The sequence below is a fragment of the Hetaerina americana genome, unplaced genomic scaffold (assembly GCF_022747635.1).
Source record: "Hetaerina americana unplaced genomic scaffold, ioHetAmer1.1.p SCAF_6, whole genome shotgun sequence".
Classification (NCBI taxonomy): Eukaryota; Metazoa; Arthropoda; class Insecta; order Odonata; family Calopterygidae; genus Hetaerina; species Hetaerina americana.
The window spans coordinates 58,369,719-58,387,008 of record NW_027287205.1 but is presented as its reverse complement, the minus strand read 5'-3'; the positions used below and the strand labels follow the sequence as shown (position 1 = coordinate 58,387,008).

Sequence of the window (17,290 nt, the reverse complement as noted above, 5' to 3'; positions counted from 1 at the left end):
CCTCAAATTGTTCGTTGAACTCTACATAATAGTGCTTTTCAAAGACCTTCATGGTCGGGGAGGAAAGATGAGAGGAAGTTTCAAAACAGATGAATTTTCTGTGTGTAACAGAATAAAGAAGTTATGGCTTAGCCAGCTGAGAACTAGGTTTTGCTCTTGCCTCCTTAGCCATCAACTTGAACTCCCTGAGTGGTCTCTGCATTACCAAGTGTGTGGAAGTTTCTGGAAGGCTTCTCGGAACTTGAATTCCAGAAGAAATGGCGGCAATGGTGAGTGGAAACCCTTTCCATTAGAGAAGCAACTCCTTACCTCATTATTATGTTCTGAAGGGCCAGTCATATTGATATTTGAAATTAATAATAGCTAAAAAAAATTTTAGGTTAATACACTTACATATGCAGTGAAACTTCCCCGAATGTGTGGGTTTTGTTCTGTGAGGCTGCCATGTTGTGCATATCCATATTGGGGGAATCATTAGTCTAATGGAAATGAATGGGTTTCATTCCATGACTGGAAAAAGTAAAATACCTAGGGGTTTAAAAAATAATGCTATCACTTTATTTTCCTTGAATTAAGAAAAAAGCATGTCTAATAGTATAACTTCACATTCTCTTTGAAAAACTATTAAATAGCTATTAACAATAGAACTGTCACATAATTTTCTCCAGTAAAAATTTCACTCGTAGACTTTTCCCTTTATAATCGTGCTTGTGTGAATAATGTTACTGGTACAATTTTATGGTGTACTTGTAAATCTCTACTATTCCCATTGCCCTCACTTTGGGGGCTGTCGCGTTGTTGTTGGACACCTTGGGGAAGTTTGATAGAAATAAGGTGTGGGGAGTTAAAATACTTTAGGAGGGGTCTCTGGTATTCCTGAAAGAATGGAATTAGGAGGTATGTTAAGGATTGTTGGATGAAGAATGGCCTTCAGGGGTTGAGGTGCAAGCAGTCAGCTAAGGCACAGCTGTGGATGACTTACAATAAAGGTGATCCATGGAATGCCTCAGATAAATCCGGGCTTTATCAGATTGCCTGGCTGGGCAAAATGAAACTCTCAGAAAGGCAGATTTGTCTCTTAGTAAGTGATAAATATTGAGAAGCTCATTAATATAGTTTTAGTGCAAATTTATTCGTTTTTGCCATCCATAAATTTTATCCTAGGTCATCCTCTTTTCTTTAACGCTTCTAATTTTTTCTAGCACATTACGTTCAATCTATATCTTATCTGGTGTCCTTCCTGCCAATTGCTTCTTCATCTGTCAACTAATACTTTCCCTCACTCTGTTGAGAAATTCTTTCCTGTTTGTTGATCCAGAGTATCATACACATAGGCTCAAGAACATTCAAGAAATCAAATTTGCTCTCCTTTTCTAGGATGCCTAAGTTTTTAACCATGTACAATACTACAATTAGCACATAGGATTATATAACATATTTCAAATTAAATGTCAAATCAAGTTCCCTACTGGACTGCTTATTCTTTTTTCTGTTGCTTCTGTCAATGAGTACTTATGTTTCACTCTGTCCAGAAGGTCTTTTGTCTAGGATGGCCCAGCCTTCTACCCTGTACAATGCCACAATATATGAATAGGTTGACATAAACTTTCATACCTGTCTTGATTCCTTCACCTGTTGACAATCTGCTTTTGATATGAAGTGCTTGTTTGGCCCTATTTACAGTTGCTTGTTTTAGATCTGGCTCTGGTGCTTTAGTGTACTTTTACTCCTTGAGGGCTTGATAAATTTCTGTAAAGCATTTTATTTGTGTAATTCCTTTATCTGTAACTCTTTGTGCTTCTTGCTTGATATCATTTCCTAATTGTCCTGTTTACAATTCCTGGATACATTTGTTCTGTGTATATTTATTCCTTATACAATTGATTCTATCTCAATGTGGATTCCTCTTCACCAATTATAACTTTTGCGATTTTCTTTCTCAAGGGTTTGTTCTCATTAGGAATATCCTCCAGGCTAGGGTTTGAGCTTTTTCAGTGTTTCTCTTGGACATAATTTCCTCAATATCTCTGCAAATGTCCTCAGTCCATTTTCCTCTTCATTTCTTATTTTCACTCTTTACTGCTGTCCTTATATTATTTTAATCATCTGTTTCCTTTTGCATTTTACTATTTGCTGAATTATTCCAAGAGATATCTACCTTGAACCCCTCATAAGATATATGTGTGGCTTCTGTGTACATAATGCTGTCTTTTTTTCTGTGTTCGATCTTTTATATAAAAATGTTATTGGGTCCCTATTTGTGTTCATTTTACATCTACATAATACCCCGCAAGCCACCGCGAGGACGTGTTAGGTCACCACCTGTAAAAGGGAACAGAACTACGTGTAAAATCATACGAAATGCATGATTTTACTCTCTTCTGTTTAATAAATTTAACATTTATTGATATCTATTTTGTAAAATTGTTGTGACTTTTTTGTTAATGAAATAAACTTAGAAAAATTAACAAGCTATATTAATGATCAATAATTTACACCATTGTGTAAGACCCAATCTATTCATCAAATTAGAATGCTGCAGTAGACATTTTCTTTCCTATGCTCGTCTAGGAATAATGGGGGAGGTAGAGAAGATAGTTTAGAGAAATCCAAAAGAGGCAGGAAAGGGGATGTAGAGCATTTTGATTGCAATGGAATATGATCAAGGGAAGAAAATTAGGCAAAATGTGGATGGGGTAGGGATAGGCATGTAGGACAGGATAAAGGTAGAGATGTATAAGAGGATAAAGATAGAGGATTTATTGTAATGTCAGGTTATATGCTTTGTTTCATTAGGAGAGATAAGGAAATGAGTCTTTGTACATCTAAATGGTAGATTTCCTATTGCTAAATCACTTGAGGGAGCCATGGTTAAAGAAGCGCTCTATTTGTTTGTTGATAAGCTCCGCTACAAATGAAAGTAATTGCCTCTCAATGAATCTTAACAGTCTAATCAAGAGTGAATTGACTACTTCCAGGTTGCACCTTAATGTACAAATTCCTCAAATTCTCACATCCACAAATAACCTAGAAATTATGAAAAATCAATTATCTCCTTTGTAAGCTGCAGTGTATGGACTAAATGGTTATATTAAATGGCTCATTCTTGTTCTTTGGATGTTACTCCTTTCCCTTTTTGTTATGAGATAATGCTTTCTTTATGGGGGTCAAATTTTTTAATGTTCTTAAATCACAGAACTAAATTATAATTTGCTAACTAAGTGCAGAGTATCAACAGTAGGTGGATTTTTCCATGTGCAAACATGAATTAACCATTTACAATCTTGACTAGGTAATTGTATACTCCAAAGAAAGCTGCTGGTACTACCACACAGAACTTTGTACACTATGGCTAGAAGTATCTCATTGTTAATCGAACTAATTGTATGCTATCCAAAAACTCCAATGAGCACCGTTTGGGAAACAAATATTTGACCATTAAGTGATCCAGTACTGCCTCCTGGCATTACAAAACCGATGATAGTTGGTGATGTGATGCCTCTGAAATTACACTTACAAAGTAACTGCTCGAGATAAAAATCATGTTCTCTTATTGATGGAATCCTTGAAAGGTTTATTCAGTATTGGCCTTTTTAAAATCATACGAGTTTGAATTGCATTTTCGTATTAGGCGCCCAAAATTTAAATCTTCGGCTCTAGACGCCACGTCAGGGGTGCAGAAAAAAAGGATTGGAGGATCAGAATATTTTCATTTTTTTCTTTTAGCGCAACACAAAAACAAGATCGGCGAGTGAGATAAAAATTACGTAAGCAAGGACGGAATGGCTCCAGACACCTGTTGAGCTTTTTTAGGCGAGGGCACCCCAAGGTCAGTCATCTGACGCGTGGTGTCAATGTTCACTTATAGGCTGGCGAGACTCGACCGTGAGTGGACAGTTTTCGGCGTCTTGTTGTTTACAGGATTGCGCAACCGATACTTTCGACGTAGCGCGGCCGGCTGAGTATTTGTACAATTCTGTGGTGGTTCACAACGGTGTATTAAGAATATTTGAATTGTCAACTTTCGTTCATCATGGAACTCCTAACTCGTGAAAACCCTGTTTTTGCTGCTTATGCGTTATATTCCACTCTTTTAGCCTTTAAAATGTTTGTTGTAACATTTCTGACAGCGAAACAGCGTTTCAAGAAACAGGTTTGTAATGTTTGAAGAATACCATGATTTGACTTTTCTGTCGATGAAATTCTAAATTCGCCTTTATATCATTTTAGATATTTGCTAGTCCCGAGGACGCAAAAATGAATAACAAAGCTAAAGTAAAACACGATGATCCAGATATAGAAAGAGTTAGACGGTAAGGATTAGTGATACCCTATTATCACTATTGTGAATTTAAGACTAGGTTTTCGCTATCAGAATATTTTCCAAAGCATTCGGTTATAAACAGATATAATACACCATTATTTATAATTCATAGCAACTATATGTGTATGTACGAGACAATGGTTGGAACGCTGAAGATATTTTATTAATCGGAATTTTATATTTAATTACAGGGCTCACTTAAACGATCTCGAAAACATTCCAATATTTTGGATTGTTGGTTTGCTGTATGTTCTAACTCAGCCTCAAGCAATTATTGCCGTGAACCTCTTCCGAGTATTTTTTGTCGCCCGGGCTATGCATACATTCGTGTATGCCGTTGTTGTTATGCCTCAGCCTGCCCGGGCTTTGTCTTGGTTCGCAGGAGTTGGTGTGACAATATACATGGCTCTTCAAGTCATACTGCACTTTGCCTAATTTTTAATTTTGTATTTTTATGAATAAACCAAGTTAATATTCTTGATATATTCAATGAGTAATTATTAAACCCATAATTTTCCAGCGATAAATCCCACCTTCACTTAACGTAATCTTAGTGCAAGGATATGTTGCTCTGGTTACCCTCCAATTACTAAGAGAGGAAATAAAAAAAACAGACTGGGATACCTTTTCACCAACTTTTCAGTTGTTCAGGGCATGCCTGTCTGAAGCAGTTGAAACCAAAGGTGATTAGTAAATATAATTCTTCTGATATTTTAAAATGTATTGCAGGTGTAAAGTGTAGCTTGATACTTTTGAAGGATAATGCTTGCTGATAGCATCCATCTTAGTATTCACCCAGATGAATTTTCATCCAACAGGGTAACTTGCAGATGGATATTTAAATTATCATGATCAACAAGAAAATCAATGTATGGGTATCCAGCATCAGTAATATTTTTTTCATAAAGCATGCTTGTTTTATACCCGAAGCCTGAATTCAAGTTTGCATGAAGCCGCTTTTGAAATTTTCGGTGATTGAAATTTGGTTGAATTCAAGTTTGACTTGTTATTTCAGAGTTGATTAAGGGATGGTAGATTTTAGTCCACCCTAAAAGTTTTATTGTTTTCTGCATTCTCATAAATCTCTTAGGTTGCAGTCTGTGAAGGCTTGGAAGTGATAGCAGCAAACCATTTGTACTTTGTTGAAGGACTTTCCTTTTATGTAATAACATTTGCCCAGGGAGCTGGGCTATGTGATAATGAGGTAATTTTTCAGTCAAATTCTAATGAACTCGCATCTTAAAATTAAGCCATTTTTAAGAAGTAGGATCTGAATCCCATTTCTCCTAATATCGTCTGAAGGTTGTGTTGGCAAGCATCTGGTTAGCCATTTTCTCACAGAATGCTTCCAAAATTTGAAATAAGTGGTGAACGCTCCTGTTAAACAAATATCTTTGTGTTAAACAAATAAGTGGTGACAAGAGCTCTTTCTTCTGTTCTCTCCAAGTAGGTGCTAAGTCATGGGTATAACGGGCAGATGATATAGATGTAGGTTGTTATGTTTGCTTGATTTATTCATTTTTGTGATTAATGCGTCATCCTTCCAGCATTCAGTCTTCTGCGTAAATTATGCTCATTAATTTTGATAGATATTCATTTAAAAAACCATGAACGTTGCAGAAATGGTCACCGTTAGCCTAAGTTAAAGCTGTGATTACGTCACATATCTTTCAGTGAAAGGATATACTCTGCATTTTACAGGGGAAGTAATGATTGCATGAAAATGCCCCGATAGGAATGTAGTTACTGGAAATGAGGATTTTCAGACCTCCCTTCAATTTCTTCAGTAAAATTTGTATCTCCTTGCATATTTCAAGTTGCTAAAAGCACTATAAATCTGAAAGTGAGATACTGTTGCGTAGTATTGGAAGCTAGTGCACTCTGCTGTGTTCTGCTAATGAACATAGCACTTTAAATTAAAGGAGTAGGGTCAAAGTAAATCAATCTTCAAGTCTGCATACTTTTATACTTCCCTTCCAACTGTGAATAAGTCATATTCTTTTCCTTCTTGTTTCTCACTAAAGCTACACCTATCGCAATCTTTGCCGCCCACTCACTTTCAATATGTTCAATTTTTTTCTGTCATCTTGGAATGAGACTTGGCATCCATATGAATTACTTTATTAATTGTCATTTTGATAAAATGTATGTGATTGGTAGTATTATTTACAGTTAGCTGAAATGCGGTGTTTTATTTAAAAAAATGAAAATTTCCATTATAAATAATAAGTTCTTATATTATGGCTGACCTTAGTTTGGAAATTTTGAGGGAATTCCTGGAGGAAATAGGTATTGGTTGTGAAAATGATTTTTACAATTCGTATAAAAACAAAAAGTAAATCCCATTAATTAGGTAATTTAATTAAAAATTTATCACTCTGCTACATTTTATAATTATAGCTACAGGTATAGTGCCTTGAATGGAGTACATTTCCAGTTGGGGTAGTATCAACCAAATTATAGCTTAAGTGCATTGGCACATCATATCATATGTACAATCATGAGAAAACTGAAATACAGTACCATCACAATATTCTGACCAATGACTCGGCCATGTCCCACTGACCCTGATGTTGGTTCTGTTTCTGAATCAGGACAGGATGGCAGCTCTGATCTCGATATCTGGATAGTTTCATTTTTCCCATTTGCCTGTAGACAGTGCTGTTTTTGTTGTAGAGCACAGGTTATGGAGTGTTGTACTGCACAGTTTGATTGATTGATTGTTCTTGGTGCTGCTGGAATGAAGTTACTTGCATAACAGCCACATGGAAGTTGATTATCCTTGATGTAAACTGCTGCATTTTTATTGGCATCCAGTAAAAGTGCATGTGGTGCATCGAGGGATTTAAAGATGTTCTTTGTTATAGAAACATTCAAGAAACCTTGGATAAAAATGCTATGAGTGCAATGAAGGTTCTTGAAAATGTTGTTATTGAATGAAATACTTTGGCCATAAACCTTCATGGACTCTTGTTGCATTGATTTAAATTTGCAATTGTCAATGTTCACATTCCCAGAGGCATGAATATAAATGGAGCCCTCAACCATGTCACCAAATTGGCAATTGGTTGAAGTAAATTGAGCCAAGGAATTGGTATTGAAGTGCAGCATACCTGCAGGAATATCACCTATGAACTTGACACCATTCATGTGGACCTTAGTGATGGGCAAATCAATGAAAGATGAAGTTGAAGTGGTGGGTGCTGCTTTAATAGTGATGTTCTCAAGGCTGAGCAACTGCAATGATTTGACAGATTGGAGGAGAGCTGAACTTGGTCCAGGAACAGGGAAATGATCAAGGGATTCAATTGATGATAGAGATAAACTTTGCAGGGAAACTGGGAAGGAGAGTGCTGGATCGATGGATAATTCATCAAGCTGGGATATTGATATGGAATGCAAATCATATGATCTCCTGAAGAGATTGGAATGCAAAGTAACCTTCCTACATTTTGAAATCTCCAAAGTGGATGCATTTAAGAATTTGATGCTTAGATCTGGTGTAACCTCCAAGTCCTGTATCAATGAAAACAAAAAATTCTCAATAATAAGCTTCCCTGATAACTTGATGCGTACTAATTTTAACTAAAAAGAAAACTAGTAACTATTAATACATGTTATATGTTTAGAAAAAGGCAGGTGAATGCAGCTCTGTATATATTTCTACAAGAGAAATTCGACTGGGACCACTTCTTTATGACATGATGAGTGGAGAAAATTTCACAAATCTCCAATTTAAAAGTTTTTTTTCTGACAAAAAGTTTCCTTGTAAGCTTTCTGAATTGGAAAAATCATTTCATGAGAATGAGTGTTATTAGATGCACATTGTGAATGCTATGAACATGAAAAAGTTTGTTTCCATTTAGTTGAGGAATGTCTGTAGAAAGAGTTAAACTGATTCAAAATTAACAGAAAATTTATATTTAGAAATTCACAAAAAATCTTTAGGTGGGAATCTTCCATTTTAGTTCTAGGGTAGATATAAGAGAGAAGCGCAGTAATTCTAGTTAATATTTATTTATGATCTTGGTTTCATCAGTGTGTGGCATCATCAGGTGAAAATACAACATCAGGCCATGTATATATATTATATATATATGTATATATATTATATATATATATATACACACACACACGAGGGTCATCCGGAAAGTAGTACCCGTTCGTGAAATAAAGACACAAAAGTAAATATTAACAAACATAAAAAATTTTATTTGAAAGAGGATACTTTAAACTACTTCTCAACATAATCTCCAAGCAAATTAAGGCATTTGTCATAACGTGTGACAAGTTTCTGTATTCCTGCTGCATAGTCCTTCGCCGCCAGCTCATTGAGATACGCGAGGGACCCATCTTGCACAAATTTTTGCATAATGCAGATGGTGTTTAACAATTTCATGAACAATTGTTCGAGAAACATTGGGAAAATGCTCACAGATGTCATCAATTGTGACGCGCCGATCGTTCCTCATGAATTCGTCAACTGAGCTCACCAGTTGGTCTGTAATGACAGACGGTCTCCCCGAACGCTCATCGTCGTGTGTGTTCCCCCTCCCCATGTTGAAGTTGCGACACCACCGCCGAACAGACGACTCGTCCATTACATTGTCTCCATACACCTCCTTTAATTGGCGATGAATATCACATGGGCGAACGTTTCTTGCATTGAGGAATTTAATCACTGCCCTCACTTCACAACTGGCGGCGTTCTCAATTTTTTTAAACATTGTAAACAATCACAGAAACAACACAGGCAATGCTAGCGTCACGCAACTTGGCTCAGAGAAGGCAGACAAGCCACTGAAGCTATCTGACCTCGTCCAGCGGCTACTCGCGTCGTCAGCACTTCATGCGGCACGAACGGGTACTACTTTCCGGATGACCCTCGTATGTATGTATGTATGTATGTATATATATATATATACACTTCAGACAGAAGTGGTGGGGGGAGGGTTTGAAGGAGTGATGCATTCTGGTGAAGGGTGAGAGTGGGGTAGCGAAAGGTTGATGGTCGTGGGAGATGGGTGGGATAATGGGAAAAATCAGAGGGGAGAGCTGGAAGGGTACAATAGCTCATTAATCAGGGGGGCTCCTTGGAATGTACGGGGGTGTTAACCTGTAATTCTTCGAGTGCATCGAATCTAGGATCATGCTCCTCCATGTGTAGGATCGTGGATTGGAAAGCACTCTGATGGGTGTGTGTCAATAGGTACTTATCGTATTAAGAAGTGTATGTATTTGTTGTTTGTGAAGCAGGCTAATCGTTCTGATGTTAAATGTTCTCCCAGTTTGCCCAATATATATGGCTTAGCAGTCTTTGCAGCAAATTTTGTGTACTCCGCTTTGTTCCATGATGTCTATTTTGTCTTTTTTGATTCTCAGAATGTCTTTGAGTGTGTGTCTGTTGTAGAAGGTGGCTTTGAAATTTTCCTTAGAGAGTAATCATTGGATTCTAAGTGATCTTTTCCCAAGGAAAGGGAGTCTATGCCACTTAGGTCTGTCATTACCTTTGGGTTTGGTGCTGCATATATCCTCCCTGGCTATTTGTGTGTGTTTCCTATTGTAAATTTTGTCTTTTACCGTGATATCATAGTGTATCCATTGCTGGCTGATATTTGTTTTATTGTGTGGAGTTCTAAGTGTTAGTTTGCATTGGACATCAGTATGCTCCACAGTCTATGTATCATGAAGTAAAATGGTGTTAATTTCTGTGAGATGTGGTGTCTTGAGTGGGCGTGTATCACTTGGTCAATGTAACATTGTGTTTCCTATAGATGGAGAAATTCGGAAAGACAAATCCAGGTAGTTAAGTGTCCCTTCACTTGCCAACTCACTAGTGTTGTATATATCGGGTGAGGGGTGTTTGCAGGAGAATAAGGCACGTACGAAATCGTCCATATTAATGGAGTAAGGACAGAGGAAAACCCATAGCGAGCCCATCAGGCTGATGGTAGTAACTCCCATTGAACAAATCTAATATAACACTCCTTGAAACCCTTCCACCTTTCACTCCTCTACCCACCCCTTCTTCCTGTACTGTGTATTTACTGGCCTTATATTGTATTTTCACATAATGATTGCCACATGGTATCATTCCATGATTGTCAATAAATATTGACCGTGGAATTGCTGAGCTTCTCTGATCTATATAATGCAGGAATTCCACCAAATAATGGCAAAAACAGTGTCATTCTAAGGTGGATGTTCACAATGTATGATAATAATGGTGTGAAAGCCAATGGTCTAGTATCAAAAAATGCATATAAGTAAGCCTGTATAATATTTAGGCATCATGGAAGGTACATTATTCAATATTGCCAGACTAGTCACCTAATTCACTGAAATATATTTGAGAAATTTTATTCCATAAACTTGTTTTGGGTAGAAGAATATTTGTGTACCTTTTTGTTGTTACTTTACTGGGGTAGCTGTGCATGATTACCCTGGATAATCCAGTAGCTGTTCAGTGATCTTGTGGCTTACCAATTTGAAAATTTGATTATGCATTGTATGAAAAAGAAAATCTCAAGTAATATTTGCCAAAGTATATACATGCTCTGATTCTTTAATATAATAAATCATAAAGATCATGCTCATTAGTAGCTTGTTTAAGAAGATATTTTTCTATTAGTTGAAAATGTGTAGACTTTTTCTTAGAAAATGAAAATATAAAATGACATTTTTGTCATTTGGTTCCAGCTGAATTCCAATGGAAAAAATTAGTGGCCCACTTTAAAATTTGTGAAATATATCTTACTTTAGTGTCAAATGCAACTGTATCAATTTTTTTCTATTTTTAAGTCTCTTTCCCCCCCTCTATTTCATTATAATTGGAAGGTAATCAGCGAATTGGTGGTCACTATAGGGAGATTGATTAATATGCATCTTCTTTGTATCATTCATGCTTTCTGGATAAACTTGTGATACAGTAATATCGTGATTTGTTTAATGTGTTCTTCATGTTTTACATTGGGTGGTTGAGATTACATTGTTGCATTTGATGGGTAAGTGTTTCTTTGGGGGTGTATCAGTAAAATCACATGGAAAGGTATTGTTACAACATTGACTAAAATTCATACAAATCAACTAAATATGTAAAAATATTTTATGCTAACTTTAAATTACTCTTTTACCTCATATGCATTGTGGCATATGTACTTGACTTCATGAAGCCATTCATTGTTCTCGATGGCGTATTTTTCCCACGCTCCAGTAACCAGGCTTATGAGTGGTAGGAGAAATAAGGCCTTGCTCCATTGTAGATAACTACAGATCTTTTGTCCTGATGCCACTATTTCCATTGCTTTTGGTTTTCTTCCTGCCTGTGAACCATGAAAGTAAACAAGAAATGAATGATTAATAAGTGCAGAACATGTTATCTTTATTCCACTCCTCTTTTTAATGTTGAGAAGAAAATATTTTCCTTAATTGTATGTATATTTTGTACTGCCTGAGACCATCCCTGGCCTTTTTAAACAATCCATCTATGTGTGATATCTATGCCAAAGACAGTAGTCCAAGCCTGCCCCCACTTAAGTAGCAGCATATAACATGAGTTCACCAGTTATTTTACCTACTCTTTCAGAAGAGTCCCATTAAGAAACAATTATGAGTTAATTTGTCCCTCATGAGGTGCTAAGTGCTGTGACTGCTGCTCTTAATAATAGAATATGATTTGGGATATCATCCACTGGTAAACTCAAGAAATAATTGTACTCATTATTTAAATTTTTTTTTAAACTGACAGAAGAGTGTTCAAGCCCTAAATTCTATACGTCTCCTAAAATATACCTGCACAATTGGAGGATGGCAAGCTATATTAACCCTTTCATATGGTATTCTGTGGTTATAAGTTCCTGATTTGGTGCTAAAGAGACTTGCATCTGAATGAAGACATTTAGGAAATTTGGCTATGAATGGGTCTCTTTTTAGATGCCAAAATTTACCTTTGGAGAACACTCTATTGACTATTTTAATTCATTGCTAACCAATATGTTCCAAATAATATGAATGAGCAATATTCAATCCAAAAAGTCAATGAACTTTCTTATCAAAAATGTTAAACCAAGTTTTGTTTTTATAAATTATAATCTTTGTTATGAGTCATTGTTCCCATAAGAAGTGTATCAATTCTTTCCATTTCTCTTGTCTCTGCCAATGCCAATCTTTGACCAAGTGCTTAGATAATTTGTTGTGGATCTTTGGATATTGCCCATTTGAAAGTAAATTAAAATGTTGTGTTTGAAGTACTTTTAATGCATCAAAATTCTGCAGCTATCTTTAAAATTATTTTCAAATTTCTATTTACCCTACAGACAACTTTTTTAACATTATATGTATACTCCTAATTACATATTTACAGTATTCTAGCTTTTAATGAGCACCAAAGGAAATTATTTCTAGTATTTTAAGCAAACAAGTTTTTGTTTGAGTATATATTCTTATATACATTCTATTTGCTTTAGGTATCTGCTGAAATTTGTGGATTTCAATGTGAACGTTTGAACCTGAGCTTTTGCATTGCATTTTTAACATTATAAAGAAATTTTTTGCTATGGCCCTAGCATTATTTTATTTATGCCTTACTTAAATGTACTAGTAGTATCTATATATCACAGGATTCAAGTCTACTCAATTTAAATTGCTGCATGTTACTTACAATGTCAGTGTGTCAAGATACCATGAAATTAGTAGGCTATCAGAAACCATATTCCGAGTTAGGTTAAAAAGAATTTTAACAGATAAATGTTAATGAAGACATTTCAGGGCTAATTTACTTTTCCAGAGCAATATGAGTAACCACATCCATCACTCGTCAATTTTCATGTCCAATCAGTACCTAGTTGAAAAATGGAGGTACAACTCAATACCATTGATGACAATGATATTGGAAAGCCTGGATAACTGTTTTAGAGAAACCAGGATATGTTTCCCCTTTTTAAAGGAGCTAGAATATTGAAACTGGGGGGGGAATCAAGATGGTGAGGTGGCTATCGTACTGGCTTGTTGAGGTGCTTTGTGGAGGGCACTTTGAGTGGGTACGCCGTCCATCGGATGGGACGTTAAGCCGTGGACCCCTTGGCGCCTTTCGTAAAGAGTAGGCTAATGCCGACGCCGGGTTTCTCTCCACCCTTCATCATTTCCTATCCATCCCCTATGGCGCAAATGACCTCAGCTGTCGGTCGCCTCCCCTAAATACTACTACTACTTGAAATTGGGCAAGACTGGTAAAAACCTCGCTCATTGATTTTCGAAGTTCAAATCTGTTGATTATGGCCATTCTCAGAAAGAGCAAATTGAGTAACTTCAGGTGTGATGTGGTGGAAGTTGAACATAATGAATAACTGATCATAGCACTTCTCCAGTTTATCAAGTGGAAAAGTGCTACAATCAGTTATTCACCCAGAAAGAGGCTTTTCAAAAATAAATTTTTGTTATTGCGCTCTTTTAAATGTAAAATTAAGTTTAAGTATAACTTATATGCTGAATTTTTTATTTAATTGGCAATCCTGGCCAAAAAATTCAACAATGAAAATTTGATGGATGACTCATTACCCAATATCTAGAACGTACCGTCTAGTCAAGCAGGTGTCCATATATTGAAATTATACAGGGTGCGGCAACATAACTTCGTTTTTTAAAGGGGTTTTGATTTATAAAGAAGGAAGTTATGTTTCCGCACCCATTATATTACTCACATCATAGTTCAATCGACTATATAATAATAGTCATAGTTTTGAAGAAATTGTGATATTTGTAATTGGTAATCTATCAGTTAAGGTAGATTTTGGATGAACACAGCCTACACAATGGGAAATTGATATATTTCTTTGCCTCTCCTAGCAAAACACAACCTGACGTCCAACCCTACAATGAGCCTCTCTTTAGTTCCGAATACCTCCTTCTTCCCTTCCAACATGCCTATCCTATTTCTGCCCCTTCATTTGCCCAGCATTCTCCCCTCTATCACAGTCTTCAGCATCCCATTGTGATTCAGAATCCTTTGAATCCATCTTTCCTGCCTCTTTGGATGTCTCCCTTTCCGCCCCAACCATGCCTAGCACTTCCTCATTTTTTCCTTTCTGTCCACTTAACCTTCTCCGCACCCACATTTCAAAAGCCTCCAATGTACACCTATCACCTTACATCAATGAACATGATTTTGCACCGGACAAAACTACGCTTCCTGTCATCAATTCCCTCCTCCTTTTGAAAGCTTCTTGGCCTGATGCAATTCTTTGTCTTATTTCCTTACTACTCTGACCATTTCAGTCCAAAACACTTCTGGATAAGTAAACTGTTCGTCTGCTCAAGGGTATGAACTCCTATTGTTATAATTAACATAGATTTTCTTTATCTTAAAAACTACATTGCCTTTGTTTTCTTTATATTAAGTCTCATCCCATACCTATAGCACTTCTGTCCAATACATTCATGCAATAACAAACCCAACAGATGTTATGAATTGTCCACTGACTCATTCCTATCTCTAGTTAATCCCATTCATCTTCAACCATTTCCTCCATAATACATTGACTAGCATGGGTGATAATGAACACCCGTGTCTTGACCCTCTTCCTAACACTCCCCATCCGGACTCCTCATCCATCACTCACACCTGAGCATTCTAAGAGATGAACAGGTTCTGGATAAGTCTCGTATCCCCCCAATCAATTGGATGTTAGTACTTCTCTTTAGTGTACATATGTATAGGATTTAGATGGAAGAAGGGACTATTTAGTTTTAATCTCACCTCAATAAAAAGAAAATAAATAAATTAGGTACTCATATTTTATGCTATACATTAATTAATTTTACTCAATTTACTGTAAGAAATGGCTTTTCAAAACTATGAAATAGACAAATACATCCTGATTGCATTCTATGTTCTTCTCTATTAGTGACCTTACTACTGCTTTGGCATCATGCATGCCTCTCCCCTTTCTGAGCCCAAACTGATTAGAGCCTAAGTAATCATTTCCCTGCTCTCCATCCTCTTATTCATGATTCCGAGAACCACTGAAAGGCACATGCCAAATCAAACTGATCATTCTGCAGTCCTCACATATGGCTGACTTTCTTTTTTTTTGGGAACTGTTCTGATCAAATCTCCCATAAAAATGCATACCTCATAAATGCTATGAGTGAGTCGCGGTAGTCCAGGGGGTAGAGCAGTGGACTACTGACCGGAGGGTCCCGGATTCGATTCCCGGGCAAGTCACTGGGCACCTGCAGCTCCACCCAAGCCATGTGATTTTTCGGGTACCAGGTCTTCCTGGGAAACCATAACCGGCACAGGGAAAGGAACTGGCCCCCTTACCCTGATGTGTGAATTTCACATGCCAGGCTTAGTATAGGGTGAACTCTACCAAACCAACCTTCGGGTTGATTACTCTGTTTATGGTTTAAATGCTATGAGTTAGTCCAAAAAAACTCTTCCTCCAACCTTTTCACAGTTCTGCAGGAATGTTTTTTGCCCTCACGACCTTATTTAATTTCAGTTCCCTTAATGACCTTTCTATCTCACTATTAAGTATGCTGGGACCTAAACTATCCTTATTTACATCATATTCTCTTTCTATGCCTAATCTTACAGGCCTAATGCCATTACATACATTCCTCTATATATTACTTCCATCTCACTTGGATCTTTCCTGGTTCAACTAATATTTTGCTGACTACTCTTTGATTGTTATCACAGATTTTCCCTTCTTACTTCCTAATAGTGCTCCGACTTCTCTGTACTGCACATAAATCTCACCCTTCCCCTGTAAACTTCTTTTGCTCAATTTGTTTCCCATCTCAATTATTATTTAGCTTTTAATACTTCCTTCTACTTCACTCATTGCTTACATTCTTCCATTACTTATATTGTCTCTTTTTCCAATCAGTTCACCCATAATCCATGATTTTCTTGTCATTTTTCGTTTAGTTTTGCTTTGAGGCTTTTGATATGTTCCCAATTTAGTTCCATGGTAACCAGCCCTCTGTTCTCACCCATAATTTTCTCTACAGTCTGCTGATACACTTCTTATACCATTATTCTGGTCAATGATTCTACATTCCATTTCCTAAAATGTCTACCTTGTTTAATGTTTTTGAATTGGACACCACGTTCATTATTACTAAATTATGATCTGAATCTGTATCCACTCTTGGGTAAATGTTTGAATTAGTCATGCTGCTCCCAACTATAATATAATCTATCTGAATCCCTGAGCATGTTCCATCTTAAAGTCAAAAGTCCTATTGGTTCCAAGCCACAGATAGTTTATAAAATGTAGAACAATAAATAATAATGCAAAATGCTAATGCAGGGAATTAAAATCTGTAGGGGAGGTAAGATTTCAATTATTTCCAACTTCCTATTGACATCCCCACAGTTTGATGCAGTGAAAACTCAACAATATTACCTAGAAAGTCCTCATTATATTCTTTAATTATAACAAAATGTACATACCTTTATAGATACATTGTTCAGTTTAAATGTCTTAAATAATTCTATTTGTCCTCTCGATGTGTATGACTGAGAACAACTACATCATCACAGTTGATGATGCACTCTCAGGAAACATTTAAAACCACATCCTGTTTCCTTCTAAAACAGGATGTTACATATTTTACTTCCTTGTAGAAGACCATCATTTCTGCCATTGAAGCATGAAACAACTATTTCTCAGAACACTAAATAATTGAAATGCATGAATCATCATGGTGGCTCAAGAAAATGGCTCAAGTAGGAGTTTGAAAGACTTCAACTCACCAAGCCTCTCTTTGTTGACAGCCATGATACATTGTTGAGAAATTAAATGAAGGTACCTAATTAATGATTCTCAAAATATGAAAGAATACACACACTTCCAAGATTTAATTTGAAGTAAATATGATCTAATTATCCAATATCAAAAACATTAGCACGGACAGAATTTTCTCCATTTTCTGTTCATAAAGAATTTTGGTAATCTC

At 36.4% G+C, this 17,290-nt stretch overlaps 2 protein-coding genes across 2 annotated transcripts; one reads left to right on the top strand and one right to left on the bottom strand.

Moving 5' to 3' along the window:
* Positions 1 to 3,829: 3,829 nt before the first annotated feature.
* On the top strand, positions 3,830 to 4,809 carry LOC139695024 (microsomal glutathione S-transferase 1-like). Its single transcript, XM_071593609.1, has 3 exons — positions 3,830 to 4,153; positions 4,231 to 4,313; positions 4,516 to 4,809. Exons 1-3 carry the CDS (start codon positions 4,034 to 4,036, stop codon positions 4,757 to 4,759), a joined length of 447 nt encoding a protein of 148 aa, XP_071449710.1. The 5' UTR covers positions 3,830 to 4,033; the 3' UTR covers positions 4,760 to 4,809.
* A 1,855-nt stretch (positions 4,810 to 6,664) lies between these two features.
* Positions 6,665 to 16,898, bottom strand: LOC139695167 (uncharacterized). The gene is made up of 3 exons (XM_071593832.1): positions 16,785 to 16,898; positions 11,458 to 11,646; positions 6,665 to 7,840 (listed from the first exon to the last, which is right to left on the bottom strand). The coding sequence occupies exons 2-3, from the start codon at positions 11,623 to 11,625 to the stop codon at positions 6,806 to 6,808; spliced, it is 1,203 nt and encodes a 400-aa protein (XP_071449933.1). The 5' UTR covers positions 11,626 to 11,646; positions 16,785 to 16,898; the 3' UTR covers positions 6,665 to 6,805.
* Between the last annotated feature and the right edge of the window lie 392 nt (positions 16,899 to 17,290).

Bases quoted from the DNA above. Each gene is read 5' to 3' on its own strand.
- LOC139695024 (XM_071593609.1), top strand. From the start codon at position 4,034: ATGGAACTCCTAACTCGTGAAAACCCTGTTTTTGCTGCTTATGCGTTA. The intron at 4,154-4,230 runs GTTTGTAATGTT...ATATCATTTTAG, and splicing joins AACAGCGTTTCAAGAAACAG to ATATTTGCTAGTCCCGAGGA. The intron at 4,314-4,515 runs GTAAGGATTAGT...ATTTAATTACAG, and splicing joins GATATAGAAAGAGTTAGACG to GGCTCACTTAAACGATCTCG.
- LOC139695167 (XM_071593832.1), bottom strand. From the start codon at position 11,625: ATGGAAATAGTGGCATCAGGACAAAAGATCTGTAGTTATCTACAATGG. The intron at 7,841-11,457 runs GTAAAAGAGTAA...TCATTGATACAG, and splicing joins TATGCCACAATGCATATGAG to GACTTGGAGGTTACACCAGA.